We start from the raw sequence: 16,552 nt of genomic DNA, 5'->3' as shown, positions 1-16,552 counted from the left end.
AACCCCCAAACCATTTTCTAGATACTCCTAAGAGAGGTTTACTGGCATTGATCCTGCCTATAAGGAAGGAGCATGGTCAAAATCAAACATCTGGGATAACTGGAGCTGGGATGATGCAGAGCCCATACATCACTAGGAATAAGAAAGGTAAATGCTTTGGACAGCAGCTATGGGAGAGGAAGCTGAGAAAAGAGGACTGACAGCCAGAAAGCATGCTTGCAGGATAGAGGAGGGAGAGGCAAGGCAGGTTTCTCCTTGCTGTAGAGGATTTGGGACCCACAATTCATGTAGTTTGAGTGTGATTATAGTCTTGGGCTTGAAGAATAGGAAGATAGTATCTCCTTCAGTTCCCCCAAATGTGACCAGAGTTGTTTTACATTGAAACTGGGGAAAAGAAATGCTAGTGTGTCTTGTTCCTTCAATTCTTCACTGAATTTCAGAGTAGTCAAGCCTTACACTCTGAGTATTTTAGTGGGAGGAACCCAAACAGCTTGAGATGTGCAGTTTAGGGCAAGCGTAATGGAGTTGGAGAGTGAGGAGAGGATGTGGTACATACGCCCCTGGTAGAATTAGAGACTGGGGGAGGAGCTGAAAGCTCAGCTAACTCAAGAGGACAGCTCTCAAGGACAAATCCTTACATATTCAGAAAAAACAAAAATTATCTACATTTAAAACATATAGTTTATAATTAATGTTAAAAATTAACTATCCAAGAAAATAAAAAGTAATAATTTAAAATAAGTATTTACTAAAATGAGTTAGGAAAACATCTCAGATTTATTCCCAGATGCCTAGTTTAATATTTCTTAAAAAGTGGCAAAAAACATTAAGTGCCATATAGAGTTTTAGAACACAGAATTCACAGTGGTTAGAACAATTCATAGATGAAATCAAATATAACAGAGTTCTTTTGATAATTAACCTCCACATATTGGCTCTAGAGCACACCTTGTTATACCAAATTCCAAGCTAACGAGGATAGTCCTGAGCGTCAAAAATTAAAGTGTTACAACATCAGAAGCAACTTTAGAAGATTTTCTTTCTCAAATAAGCTGGTTCACAGGGTACTATTACCTGTTTTAATTAATTCCTTAATCAGATCTTCCTTCATCTTGATGTTAATAGTAAGTTCTCTCAGTTTTTGTTTAGCTTCAGTAAGTATAAGTTCTGAATTCCTTAATTTTTGCAAATTCAACTCTTGACTCTCCTGGAGACATTCAATCTTTAAATCTTTAAAACAAAAGAAACAAATTGAGAAATAAAACTATCTGCTTAGAAACAGTCAGCAGAAGTAGAGTTTTTTTAAAAAAAGCAGACACAGAAGCAGTCTAGAGGTAACAGAGGAAGGGACAGAGAAGAAGAAAAAAAAAGAGGCAAAAATACATGGCAATTGCGACTTTAGTTTTCCAGCTTACAGTGAGTTTTCCTTTCCTTAAAACATATATATATGCTCTAGTCATATCCTATAGGTTCTGATACACAATTTTGCATTGCCCTTAGATATTCTGCAATTTTCCTTTTTCTTTAAACCTGAGTTATTTAAGAAAGGTATAAAATCTCCAGACAGGTAGAGGTTTTAATTTAACTATTAACTTGTAGTTCAGAGAATGTAGTCTACCCCAGGCTAATCAGAGTGCGGCCCTGCACTGTTTGTTACTGTCTTGCACCAGAATATAAACTAATCATCTCACTGTTTTAGTTCTGCTGACATTTTTTCATAGTATGACTTTCTCAATGAAGGAGCTACTATACTGATTTACATTCTGACATGTTTCTTACCTGGTTGTAGACCAGTAACAAGGATAGCTACTTGGTAGCACTTATATATATTATTTATACATTTTTAAAATTTGTTTCACTTTTTAAAAAATTTTATTTATTTTTAGCTGCATTGGGTCTTTGTTGCTGTGCGCAGGCTTTCCCTTGTTGTGGTGAGCAGGGCTACTCTTCATTGTGGTGCACAGGCTTCTCATTGCAGTGGCTTCTCTTCTTGCAGAGCACGGGCTGTAGGCGCACAGGCTCCAGTAGTTGTGGTACACGGGCTCAGTAGCTGCAGCACACAGGCTTAGTCACTCCGTGGCATGTGGGATCTTCCCAGCCAAGGGATCGAACCCGTGTCCCCTGCATTGGCAGGCAGATTCTTAACCATTGCGCCACTAGGGAAGTCCCTTGTTTCATTCTTTAATATCACATGCATAGGCTCTTTAAAAGATGCTACTTTCACAGTGTAGGACTGATTTATTATGTTATTTATATGCTCTGTACTCTTACTCTTTGTGTTTTGACCACTCATAGGCCAAGAGAAATGAGCTAAAATCTCCTCGCATAGTATTTGCAACATAAATGTCTTTTATACTGGTTTTTGATGCATAAAAATTCTTGTCAATTGTGAATACTACAAGCACTCTGTAGACTAAGCTAGCTCTAATGCCAAATATATCACTAATGGTAGGCATGGGTGCCAGTAAAGCCCTAAAGTAGGCACCTAGTAAATTACTTAAGGTGTATTTTAAACAAGTCAGGAGTACAATGTATATTGACTCAGCTTTGAATATAAAATCCCTATTCTGAGAGATTTAGCCTATAACTCTAGCTAGAACTGACTGATGGAAAAACTTTTTTATTAAGGAGTAAAAAAGGACAAAAAATCAGAGTTAGAACAGAGAATACAAAGGAAAGTCAGGAAAGTACTCTTAATCAAGTTCCCGCCTTTGAAAGAATTCCTAGATGCTTCTTAAATTATTGCCTGAAGAAAAAGAGAAGTGTCTTATAAATATTAGATCTAAAGTACTTGAGAAAGTCTGTGTACCTTCATTCTCCAATCTTGGCTTTTGTGTTTGATCCTGAATATCATTCAGTTCAACAAGAGAACAAACTGAGCCTGGCTTTTGAATCCAGGAGCGACCTCTATGTCTAAAAAAAAAAAAGATCAGGATCAAAGGTAACTTGTCTTTCAGTGGTTTCTAATCTGCCCTCAAATTAGTTTCCCCCAAAATTATTCTTTAAATTATGAATTATATAAAATAAATGGAATTTACTAATACTCCACAAAATGAAAATGTATCCTCTACCATGTTGGACCCAGTGGAAAATTCATCATGTTTGTTGCCACTGCAGCAGCAGAATTAGGAAATCCAAAATCATTCTCTCTGAAAATGAAAATCTAACCACCTTAAACCCTCTAAAAGCAAAATTATTTTACAGTTGTTAGACTGATGACTTGTATTCAAACACTGCTTTTGTAACGCATTAGTTGATAGTACACGTAGCAAAAATCACTTACTTTTCTACTAAATGGAAAAAGATACATTTTAATGAAAAAAACCTATGTCTGTATATATTTATTACATCATGCAATTATGTTTATTAAACCAGTTTATAATTAACATACCTAATTTCAGATTTCTCTTGGCCTTCTGACTCTTCATCATCACTGTTATCAGAAAATTGGCAGTGGAGGACTTCATCCTGTTCTTCTAAGTGACCTAGCAGCATCTGACTTCGTGTTCGAAATCCGGCAACTAGTCGGTCCAGAGAGTATACAGAAGCACTTGTGTAGACCTTACAAGTGATTCCCCCACCCAACAACAACAAAAAAAAGAGTGATTTTTAAAAGTGTCTATTTTTATCTTGTCACTCAAAATGTTTTTTTAAGAAATTATTAGACAGGTACTCTTAAAATAGCCAATCACTGAAAATCTACATCCCCCTCCCAACAAAAAAAGTCAAAATTCATTTCACAATACTATTGTGCCTTGTGGACACACACTTCAGAATCTACACAGCTCCTCCTCTTCTAGAAAGCCCTACAATTATAACTTCAGGGAAAATAGCACTCAAAAATGAAACCAAAAAGCGACATGGGTGAAAACATCACAGCTCTTAAACATAGCTCAGGCACTCCCCAACAAATGTGAAGCCCATACTCAGTGTAATAGGAGACAACTGTTGCCCCCTCCCCAAACCCAATCCTCCCAGTTCTAAACACTTGGAGCTTTGCAGTGTTGCTAAACATCTGCAATTCCCCTCTAATCCAAGCCCCACCACATGAAGAAATCCAGAGCCACTGCCACGCCCTCTGCCAGGGCAAAATATTCCTGATTTGGAAATTTGAATCTATTTACTGAGACTTTACATGTGGTAGTCAGGGATAGGTGAATTAATGCTCTAAGTACATACTTAATATGTATCATGGGATAAAGAGATTTTCATGTGCTAGCCTGGAAACTTTCTATAACATGCTTTTATTGACCTTAAGTTCTCAAAATTCACCTCAGAAAACAACAATGAATTAGAAATTGCCTTTATACTTTTATTCTAGTTTCTGTTACCAAATATTTCCTTTTTAACTACTTCTCTATAACCAAACTTCAGGGTAATTTCTCAAAAAAGGTAAGTAATAAGATCTCAGAGGAGACATTCAATTTATTAATATAAATCATTACAAGCTATTAAAATTACAATGTATAGTAGAATGTGCATATCATATTGTGTTCAAGATTCAACTGATGTAGGCCCCTACATATTCTCTCCCAGAAAAGCCTACCTGATACTGGATATTCCTTGATACCTGATTTTTGTGCCTCCACTGCTGGTCACCCAATAAGACCATCTGTCACATAAGCACCATGATGGATGGGGAGTAAAGTTTTCTAGGTGGCCTCCCAATTCTGGGGTATAGGGGAGGGCGAGGGAGATTATTTACAGACGAACCAACCCAAGAAGTATGTATCTAACAAGCACATTGTACCTAGCATGGCCATTTGCACCATTACCAACGGGATTCAAGGTTTCTCTTTGTTGGGGGTGGAGGTGGGGATCTGGGGGGAGAGACTTATTTCAGGAGCAAATAAAAGTTTTTGTTCAGAATCAAACTTTGTTCTCTGGGATTGTAACTTGCTTTAAAATTTTCCTTTTACAAAGTAAACCAAAATGACCCAGCTTAATAATAAACACCAAACAGGTTCTGCCACAATGAGTAACATTCAGTAAATTAATTCCTTAACAGTCAGAACCCAAAAGAATGGTTCTTAGCCCCTTCTGGCTCACAAAGCCTTCTATAATCTGCCCCCTTCCTACCTAAGTGTCGGGTCCTGCTTTCTTCAGTTGCTTCCGCACTCCCTGCTTCCCACAAAGGATATTTTTGCATTTTCAACCATACCCCAAACAGTACTGATCACAATGTAAGTACTCAATAAGCTGAGGAATAATTCAGATAACTGAGGTACATCCAACTAGAAGGCAATTTTTTTATTCTAACCATTTTTTTTCCTAGAAATACATAGCAACAGGATTGGACAGAACTTTAAAGATTAGAGTTCAACTCATCCCATGTTTGACCCTCCTCTGTAATACTGCGAATTATCACTTGACCTCTGCTTAAACAAATTCACTGTGGGGACCCACACAAGCCCTGAGACCTCTCACACTACTTTGACAGTTCTCACTAATAAATCCCTCTATCTTCCCTTAGCAGGCATCTCATTGGTCCTAGTTCTAGAGACAAAGTCTAACAATGATGATAAGCCTTCAAATATTTGAAAACAGTCACCATGTCCCCTCTGAATCAGACTAAATCTAGAGTTTCTTCAGATTTTCCACAAGGTCCTTCAGCAACTTGGTTGTTCTCTAAAAATAATCTAATTTGACTTAAGGTGTCGTACCCAGACCTGAACATAATATTCTCAATCATCATACAATAAGATAATCTCTTCTCACTAGTGATGCATTTGATTTTGTTTCATGAGATGCGCTACAACTCATTTACCATAGATTGTGGCTTTCATACATTTAACTCTGTAGCTGAACTTGAGAGTTCCACAAAGGTTCATAAGATATAATTTGTCATTCTGCTACTGTGAAGTTGGTATGTTTTGCTGGAGAGTGCTTGGCTGGCAAGGGAACCTGGTTAAAGCTCAGCAGACACATCTCACACAGCTCTGCTCCACCCTGAGCAACCATGTATGCAAAGAAGTGATTAAAAAGCAAAACTAATTATTTTGTGAGAAAAAAATGGCCTTTGTGTGAAAGATAAAATCTTAGTGAAAACTGAAAAGGCTGTTGACTTCAGTGTATGGGATTTAATGCATGAGAATTCTGTGACTCAATAAAAATGTAATTCCTTTAGCAAAAAGAGAAAAGAGTTTACAAATACTTCCACTTTTGTGAATTTGGAGATTCCAGAAGGTTTTAAAAATATACCCCTTAAGAACATTTTAGTTGGTTTTCTCACTATACAATTACGTCAAGTACTAAAAGTGATATTATTTACCTATTGCTTTTATTTCCTTTTCATAATACCATATTTCATCAAATCTAAAATGTCATCAACTGTAAGACACATCATTATTTTTATACCATCAAGAAAGAAAAAAGCTATCATCTATGACATACCATCAATTGTAGAACATATCCTACCATCAAAGATGATAAAGTGAAAAAAAAAAAAGTGGGTCTTACAATCAATGAAAAATGGTAGCATCATCAACATATGTGGTATTATTTTAAACCTAAGTAATGGCTGGGACCACCTTTGTAACTTTTTTCTTCCAAAGTGTCTTTTTGGTATATATTGATATAACACTGGCGTTTGGCCTTAATTATATTTACCACATTAAGAAGAAAATAGAAACCTCTGTTACATTTTTTTCCTTAAGTTTAAATCTAGATTCAGTTTTGTTTTTTTTTTTTTAATTTTATTTTAGATTCAGTTTTACACGAGTTTACATTAGATGAGTTTCTGGTACCTGTTGAGACAAATGAGTTTCTCTTTTTTCCTATCAATTTGATAAATTATACTATTTAGTTGTGAGGGGAAATTTCTTTAGGATTTCTACATAAGTAGATAAATTCTAAAATTCCAACTTGGTGTTAAACTTTTTAGATTAAGAGATGGTTGAAAACAACTTAAATGTGCAACAATAGGGAAAAAGTACACAATGGTATGCACTTAGGATAAAATATTGTTAGCCATCTAAATCATGATATAGAATATTTAATGACTGTCCAGTGTTTGTAATACATTAAGTGAGAAAAGCTAGCTACAAAAGTATACATATATATATTTATATACATAATACACTTCTAAAATAAATAAGATCTTTTCACTCTTTCCCTCCAATATGTATAAACAAGCATATAAGAAATAAAATCAAACTATTTCTGTAATCACTTTAAAAACTAATTAAGCCATTGTCCCCCTTTTCCTTTGAAAGTATTTTAAGTTGAAGAAATATTTCCCTTGTCAGACTATTTTTACTTCAAGAAAATATTAGCTCAACTTCTGCCAAGGAGACAGAAATCCAGGAAAAAATGAAGTGATATTTCAGATGTCTTCTTTGGCTTAACTTAGCTAGTTTTGGTATTTAATATGAAACCTTCCCCTCACTCTAGAACAATGGAACAGGAAACAGGACTTGAACAAGGCTTGCCATGCTTTGTGTCTTCCCATGCAAGCCTTCATGTCTGCTGCAGTAAGCAGTTCAAGCAAGAGAGGGGGCCAGGATTCCTGGACACACAATAGGAGCAACAGAACTCTCAAAACTGCTAATCATATTACCTTTGTATTTTCTCCCTTTCCCCTTCTTTTAGTGGCTAGGAGGGTTCTTTTGGGGTAGAAAGAAATTTTTAAAAACAAAACAAAACTAAGAATTTGCTAATTTGTTTGTTGTACAAGCAAAGACTAACATAATACTATAAAGCAATTATACTCCAATAAAGATTAAAAAACAACAACAACAATAAAGAATTTGCTAATTTGAATATATATGTCCATCCATAGTGAAGGAAACAGCACTGGGAGTGTTTCCGCTCCTCAACATAATGCAGAGTCCCTCTGGTCAGGACCTTTAATCCCACTTGGTCACAAGGGAGCTTTGAGATTACTTGTAACCACAGAGGAGCTACAAGTCATATGGTGTATCTGCCCTCTCCTAAGCTATGGTAACCACACAGTATGTTTTCCAAACTAGAACCCTTGAAAGTGAAAGGGGACAATAAAATTAATTAAAATTTTATAAAAACAATTTGCTCATTTGAAACAATAACTATGGAAGTCTTTATTCCAGTCATGGCTGCTTCAGGTCTAATCAAACAGCTAGAGATAAGAACAGAGGGGACCAGCCCATTCTCAAGAGCCTGTGGATCTCTGTCTCCTCAAAGAATGTGTGTGTGTGTGTGTGTGTGTGTGTGTGTGTGTGTGTGTGTGTGTGTGAGAGAGAGTGTCTAGTAAAAAGAAAGAGACTGAAATAATAAATATGTCTAACTTTTATAATCAGAAAACAATGTCATTTTTATAAAATAAAAGAATAAACAGAAATAGGAAATTCTTTTGCATTACTAGCCAGTAGTAAAAAAAAATTTTTTTAATATAGAAGACTTGATATATAATTATTAATTTGAATTAATAGATATCCAATTTGAATCCTACAAAGAACTTATCTTTCTTCTCAAATGTTCTATGAAAATTTACCATGTATTCAACCAAGAAAAAAACAATGACTGTAGAAAGTTTAACTGAAATTAATAGTAACAACACTTTACATTTTAAATCCAACCACTCAAAATTGAAAACTATAGAGGTAACAGTAGCATCTGTCTCACTCACTCTGAGGCATGGAGCCTGTGACATAGTAGAGACACCCCATGAACTTGTGTTAGGATGCAGTGTGCCAGACATTGGAGTCACCACCTCATGTAAATCCTCCATACACCCCCCCCCCCCCCGACACGTCCCGCATTCTGACAGATAAGGAGCCTGGGGTTCACACAGGTTTAGTCATCCATCCAGGCCTACACATAGAGCTGGTGTTCACACCTAAGTGTGCCTGACCTCGTAGTCTATGACAACTCTTATATTTCTCATCCCTTTGACTGTAACCAACACACAGATCTCAAACAAATCATTTCCTTCCTAAAATTAATAAATAGAAACCAAAATTCATGAATCTGCTAAGTAGTCTTTTCCATGGTTATGTGCACATATTTACCACCCACGTACACATTTTTATAAATAAAAATTAAAATGAAACTTCATACTAATTTTTATACAGTCTTGATTATGTCAAACTTGGCAAGGCTGAATAATACAAAAATGTCATTTTGAAAATAATTAGACAGACCAAACAAGTCAAAATAAATACCTCCAACCTCATCAACTTGGTGTGATTAAAGAAAAGAAAAAAATTCATAAAGATATCAGGCTCAGACATGTCTGAAAATACAATGGCAAAGGGTAGTTTTTGTTCTCCTTGATAAATGTGAGCATTACCTTCAACTATTCCTTCTAAATATAACTATACATTCTCCTACTTATTAATTTTTCTATTAAAAAGAAGCATGACTTAAAAAGAGTACACATAACAAACAAAAAAAAGAGTATAAACAAAAGTCTATGAAACCAAACAGAAAAAAAACCTGCTAAGACTATACATATACACTGTGATATTATATAATGTACAATATTTTTTAATCTCAAAATAAGAAAGAAATTAATGCTTAGACTTTACCTTCCTGGAGTCTGATCTTGCTGGAATATAAATATAATGCCCCCAACGAGTATCAAACGGTACAGTATATGGTCTCTTTTCAGGTATCGTGGCATCTGGCCCATCTCCACAAGTTTCCTTTACTGAAGAAGTCATTGACAGGTTAAGTTTTGTTAGTTCTTCACTCAGTTGATCCACAAGAAGTTGTTGTTCTATTATTTTTTCATTCTTTGTAGAAGAGAGAGAAGAATTTTAAAAGTAGAGAACATCAGTATGTGCGTAATGATTAAAAATAAATCGTACACTGACCAAAATCACAACTACCTTAACAAAACAGTAAAACCTCATTTACCCAAAGACTAGACTTCTGGGACTTCCCTGGCAGTCCAGTGATTAAGACTCCGCACTTCCACTGCAGGGAGTGGGGCGCAGGTCGGGTCCCTGGCTGGGAAACTAAGATCCTGCATGCTGCATGGTGCAGCCAAAAAACAAATTTCTTCTAAAAAAATCCCCAAAGAACAAAATACAAAGACTAGCCTTCTGGTGTTCACAAGAATTTAGGATTGTCCTGAGTGGTAAAAACTTTTGAAATGTAAGCAGCAACAAATATAGCCTAAAGACTGTGCAAAACAGTGCCCCATACACTGTGACTGGTTAGCTTGCCAACGTGAAGCACTATGATTAGCTGATCGTTATAAAAGGCTGAACTTTTAGAGTGAAATCCAAGAAGTAACAAGAGACTAGAAAGTTGAAAAGTGTAGAAAATTGCAAATAGCTAAGGTGACAGCAAAGGAGACAGAAAGTGGTAACAGGTGCAGTGAAGTGAAAGCTTTTACTCAGTGAAGAAGAAAGCCAGAAACACAAAGAGACAGAAGATAGGCAACTGAGAGTCGTGGGAGAAAGAACTTGGAAATCAAAGGCAGAACAAATTATATATGGGGGGGTGGGGGAGAGAGAGATGCCACGTGTGGCTTAGCTTTTTATGTATCCTCTAAAGAAAAATTTTAAGCTGTATCCTATCTAGAAAGCTCTAATATCAATTTTTATTTTATAAGCACAAAATTATGTAAACAAGAAACGTCATTCATCTCACTACTTCACATGTACTATATAATGTTTAAATAGGAAAAAAAAAAAAACCCTGAAGTTTCACTGTGTTAATGCTGAGCTATAAAATGTAACTTTAAGAGTCATGTATTCAGATAATTAAAATATAAAACATCAACAGCATATAAGCTGAGGGGGAATATTAAAAGGAGTCCTTATATTCTCTAGGAAAGGAATAAAAATACCAATTAATAGTAAACTGTATTAAGTCAAGGGCGCATGATATACTCTCCAGGATAACCACTAAAAAAAAGTGAAAGTACAACTTCTAAGGTAATAAAGTAAATTTAAAAATACACAATTAATCCAAAAGAAGGTAAGAAGGAGAGAAAAAGGAATATAGAGCAGATAGGATATGTAAAAATCACCATGGTGGGATTATAACCAGAATGTAAGAGTAATTATGTTAAATTTAGAAATGAACTAAATAATCCAATTAAAGGATAAAGACTGCCAGAAAGAACTGTAAAATTATCTAACCTGCTATTTACAAGAAACACAACTAAACTAGACAAAGAAAGATTAAAAAGAAGATGGGAAAAGAGATACCATGTACGTAAATATTAATCAAAAGAAAGCTGGTATAACTACTTTAATATAAAATAGACTCTAAGGCAAAAACCATTAGAAGAGATAAAATGAGGTAAAAGTGAATTTAAAAAAAAAGGTCATTCACCAGGATGATGTAACAATTCTACATTTCTGTGTACTTAAAAACCCAGCTTAAATATATATAATGCAAAAATTGTCAGTATTCTCAAGACAAATCCAAAATTATAGTGGGAGATTTTAACATCACTCTAAATTACTGACATGACAAAAATACCCAAAAAAGTGAGTAAAGATATAGATTTGAATAACAGGATTAAGAGAACCCAATGACTGCAGAATACACGTTCTTTTCAAACACATCTGTAATATCTACAAAAACTGGCCTTATGCTAAGCCATTAAGCCAGTTTCAACACAAAGAACTCAAACCATACAATTAAGCTAAAAATTAATAAAAAGAAATCCTCCATGTGTTGGAAATAAAATAACTACATAATCCATAGGTCAAAGCAAAAAGTACAATAAAAATAAGGAAATATTCTGAGCCAAATGTGGAATGCAGATAAAAATAAGCTTAGGAGGAAATATATAAATTTAAATGCACACATTATAGAAGGCTAAAAATATAAAGAAATGCTAAAAATCAATGAACTAAGCATTCATGTAAAGAATTTAGAAAGACAGCATAGGATTCTAGCCCCCCAAAAAGCAGAAAAAATTAAATAATAAAGATAAGGATAGAAATTAATTAAATAATAAACATATGCTAGAGAAGATCCAAAATCAAGAATTGCCTCTCTGAAGAGACTAATAAAATTGATAAAGCCCTGGTGAAGCTGATCAAGAAAAAAAAGAAAGAGAAGGCACAAATAACCAGGAATGAAAAATGGGACATCATCACATGTCTAAAAACACTGAAGAGATAAGTGACTACTACAAACTTATGCCAAAAAATATGAAAACTTAGACACAGTTGTCAGATTCTTAGAAAAATAAACCTTATCAAAAGGGGGGCAAAAAGAAGATATGACTAAATTCATAATCAAACATTCCATAAAGAAATGTTCCAGTCCCAAATGTTTTTTAGGTGAATTCAACTAAACATTTAAAGAAGAAATAACACTAATTTGTCACACACTCTTCTAAGTACAGAAAAAGAAGGAATGCTACCTAAGTTATATATGATTAGGCTAACCTAATTTGTTACAATATCTGACAAGAATATTTTGAGAAAGGAAAATATAGGCTAATCTCACACATGAACAGAGATGCTAAAATCCTAAACAAAATAACTGCAAACTAAATGAAGGACATTTGTAGAAAAGAGTTAACACAGCAGACCTGACTGCTATCCTTTGAAAGACCTGCTTACGAGGTTGTCCATTGGCTGGTGTCTGGGAACTTGGATCCTAAGAGGATTTCCAACACCCTAACTCATAAGAGTGGCTCACGGTGCTCAAAGCATTTGTGCAGACAAGGTGGCTTATGTTGAACACCTGCTTTCCTTCCTGGTAGTCTGGAATTTTGGAACATGCTAGGCAGACAATGCCTTCATGACCAGCCCTCAATAAGACCCGAGTCTCTACTGAGTTTCCCTGGTAGACAATATTTCACGTGAGTTGTCACAAACTCTGCTGGGGCAATTAAGCACATGTGGGTGACTCTACTGGGAGACAACTCTTGGAAGCTTGTGCCTGGTTTCTCCCGGACATCACTCTCTGTCCCTGTTCCCTTTGCTCTCCTTTCACTGTAATAAATCTTAGCCATGAGAACAGCTATTTTCTGAGTCCTCCTAGTACATCATCCAACCTGAGGGTGGTTTTGGGGACCCCCAACACAACACTATATCATGACCAAAGAAAAGTTTATTCCAGGAATACGACTGGTTTAAAAATTAGAAAAATCAATATAATTCACCACATTAACAGAATAAAGGGGGAAAATCATGATAAAGAAAGATCATTTGAGGGACTTTCCTGGTGGCACAGTGGTTAAGAATCCGCCTGCCAATGCAGGGGACAAGGGTTCAATCCCTGGCCCAGGAAGATTCCACATGCCACGGTGCAACTAAGCCCATGCGCCACAACTACTGAGCCTGAGCGCTAGAGCCCGCGAGCCACAACTATTGTGCCCACGTGCCACAACTACTGAAGCCCACATGCCTAGAACCCATGCTCCACAACAAGAGAAGCCACCACACTGAGAAGATACTGCACTGAGAAGTCCGTGCACTGCAACAAAGAGTAGCCCCCGCTCTCAGCAACTAGAGAAAGCCCAGGCATAGCAACGAAGCCCTAATACAGCCAATAAATAAATAAATAAATAAATATATTAAAAAAAGAAAGATCATTTGATAATATTTAATATCCATTCATAATAAAAATTCTCAGCAAAGAAATTTTCCTTGGTTTGATAAACGATAAATAAAAAAATATCTACAGCAAACATGATACTTAATAGTGAAAGAGTGAAAACTTTTCCTTTACAGCTGGAAACAAGACAAGGACACTTGCTATTACCACTTGTATTCAACACAGTATTGAAGATCCCAGCCAATGAAGAAAGGTCAAAAAAAAAAATAGAATGCATAAGGATCAAAAAGGAAGAAATAAAAATGTCATCAATTGTAGATGACATACTTATAAATAAAAATCCAAAAGAATTTAAATAAAATAGCAGTATTAAAAAGTGAATTTAATCAGGTTGCTGGGTATAAGCTATCAATACACACAAATCAATACAGTTACACATACCAACAAACAATTAAGAAAATGAAAATCTGAAAACATTCCATTTTCAGTCACATAAAGAAAGTACCTGGGAATAAATCTAACAAAAGATATGCAATACTTCTACACACACACACAAAAGTCGTTATTGTGAAAAACCAAAGAACACACGAGTAAATGGAGGAATATACCATTTTCATGGGTTAATGAGAAGACTCACAAACAAACGATGTTGATTCTTTCCAAAAGTATCTTACAGGTTTAATGCAATCCCAACCAAAATCACAGAACAGTTTCTTTTTTTTTCCTTCCTTTTTTTTTTTTTTGTGGTCCTTGAAAAGCTGATTCTAAAATTTATATGGAGCAACCAAGACATTATTGGGGAGGAGGGAAACAAAGCAGAGGCCTTGCTCTACAGAATATGTAGACTTATTAGGAACTTACAATAAATAAGAAATGTGGTAAGAACCTACAATAAATAAGAATTGTTCCAAAGATAGATAAACCAATGGGATACAACAGAAGTCCCAGAAATACACAACAGATTCATGCACAAATGAACTTTGACTTATGACAGAGAACTCAGAACAGTGGTGAAAAGATGGCCTCTTCAGTAAATGATGCCAGAACAAATGGACATCTACATGGAAAAAACTGAAAAAAAATTTTGTGTGGGTCCATGTTCTCTCTTTTTAAAAGTTTTCATTGGAGTATAGTTGATTTATGAAGTTGTGTTAGTTTCAGGCGTACAGCAAAGCGAATTAGTTATACATATATAATACATATATCCACCCCTTTAAGATTCTTTTCCCATACAGGCCATTACAGAGTATTGAATTTCCTGTGCTACACAGCAGGTTCTTATTAGTTATTTAATTTATATATAGTAGTGTCAGTTCCAATCTCCCAATTTATCCCCCACCCCCATCCCCTGGTAACCATAAGTTTGTTTTCTAGGTCTGTGACTTTTACTTCTGGGAAAAAACTGAAATTTGATCTTTACTATACCCCATACACAAAAATCAATTTCAGGAGGACTATAAAGCAAAATCTGAAAGGGAAAACAATAAAGCTCCTAGAAGATAATATAGAAAGACTCAGTCCAACAGAAAAACAAGCAAGAGACTTGAATGAGCATTTCACAAAAGAAAGTATCCAGGGACTTCCCAGGTGGCACAGTGGTTAAGAATCCACCTGCCTATATAGAAAACCCTAAAGACTCTACCAGAACACTGCTAGCACTAATTGATGAGTTTAGTAGAGTAGCAGGATACAAAATGAATGCACAGAAATCTCTTGCATTCCTATACACTAACAACGGAAGAGCAGAAAGAGAAATTAAGGAAACTCTCCCATTCACCATTGCAACAAAAAGAATAAAATACCTAGGAATAAACCTGCCTAAGGAGGCAAAAGATCTGCATGCAGAAAACTTTAAGACATTGATGAAAGAAATTAAAGACGACACAAATAGATGGAGGGACATATCATGTTCTTGGATTGGAAGAATCAACATAGTGAAAATGACTGTACTACCCAAAGCAATTTACAGATTCAATGCAATCCCCTATCAAATTACCAATGGCATTTTTCACAGAACTAGAGCAAGAAATCTTACGATTTGTATGGAAATGCAAAAGACCCCGAATAGCCAAAGCAATCTTGAGAAGCAAAAATGGAGTTGGTGGAATTAGGCTTCCTGACTTCAAACTATACTACAAGGCCATAGTGATCAAGACAGTATGGTACTGGCATAAAAACAGAAAGGAAGATCAATGGAATAGAATAGAAAACTCAGAAGTAAGCCCAAACACATATGGGCACCTTATCTTTGTCAAAGGAGGCACGAATACACACTGGAAAAAAGACAGCCTCTTCAATAAGTGATGCTGGGAAAATTGGACAGCAACATGTAAAAGAATGAAATTAGAACACTTCCTAACACCATACACAAAAAGAAACTCCAAATGGATTAAAGACCTACATGTAAGGCCAGACACTATAAAACTCCTAGAGGAAAACATAGGCAGAACACTCTATGACATACATCAAAGCAAGATCCTTTTGGACCCACCTCCTAGAATCAGGGAAATAAAATCAAGAATAAACAAATGGGATCTCATGAAACTTAAAAGCTTTTGCATAGCGAAAGAAACCATAAACAAGACTAGAAGGCAACCCTCAGAATGGGAAAAAATAGTTGCCTATGAAACAATGGACAAAGGATTAACCTCCAAAATATACAAGCAGCTCATACAGCTTAATATCAACAAAGCAAATAACCCAATCCACAAATGGGTGGAAGACCTAAACAGACATTTCTCCAAAGAAGACGTACAGATGGCCAACAAACACATGAAAAGATGCTCAACATCACTTATCATCAGAGAAATGCAAGTCAAAGCCACAATGAGGTATCACCTCACACCGATCAGAATGGCCATCATCACAAAATCTGGAAACAACAAATGTTGGAGAGGGTGTGGAGAAAAGGGAACTCTCCTGCACTGTTGGTGGGAATGTAAGTTGGTACAGCCACAATGGAAAACAATTTGGAGGTTCCTTAAAAAACTACAAATAGAACTACCATATGATCCAGTAATCCCACTACTGGGCATATACCCAAAGAAAACCATAATCCCAAAAGAAACATGTACCATAATATTTATTGCAGCACTAT

At 35.6% G+C, this 16,552-nt stretch overlaps 1 protein-coding gene across 4 annotated transcripts in view; it reads right to left on the bottom strand.

Moving 5' to 3' along the window:
- Positions 1–16,552, bottom strand: part of KIF27 (kinesin family member 27) — an 84,596-nt gene that overhangs the window by 40,126 nt on the left and 27,918 nt on the right. For all 4 annotated transcript variants that reach the window (XM_057722349.1, XM_057722351.1, XM_057722352.1 and 1 more), the window contains 4 exons: positions 9,507–9,713; positions 3,392–3,561; positions 2,810–2,913; positions 1,075–1,230 (listed from right to left, as the gene is read on the bottom strand). In XM_057722349.1, coding sequence (XP_057578332.1) covers positions 1,075–1,230; positions 2,810–2,913; positions 3,392–3,561; positions 9,507–9,713 — 637 coding nt within the window. The remainder of the gene's footprint in view (positions 1–1,074; positions 1,231–2,809; positions 2,914–3,391; positions 3,562–9,506; positions 9,714–16,552) is intronic.

This window comes from Hippopotamus amphibius, chromosome 2, assembly GCF_030028045.1.
Source record: "Hippopotamus amphibius kiboko isolate mHipAmp2 chromosome 2, mHipAmp2.hap2, whole genome shotgun sequence".
Classification (NCBI taxonomy): Eukaryota; Metazoa; Chordata; class Mammalia; order Artiodactyla; family Hippopotamidae; genus Hippopotamus; species Hippopotamus amphibius.
This window is presented reverse-complemented; position numbering and strand designations above follow the sequence as displayed.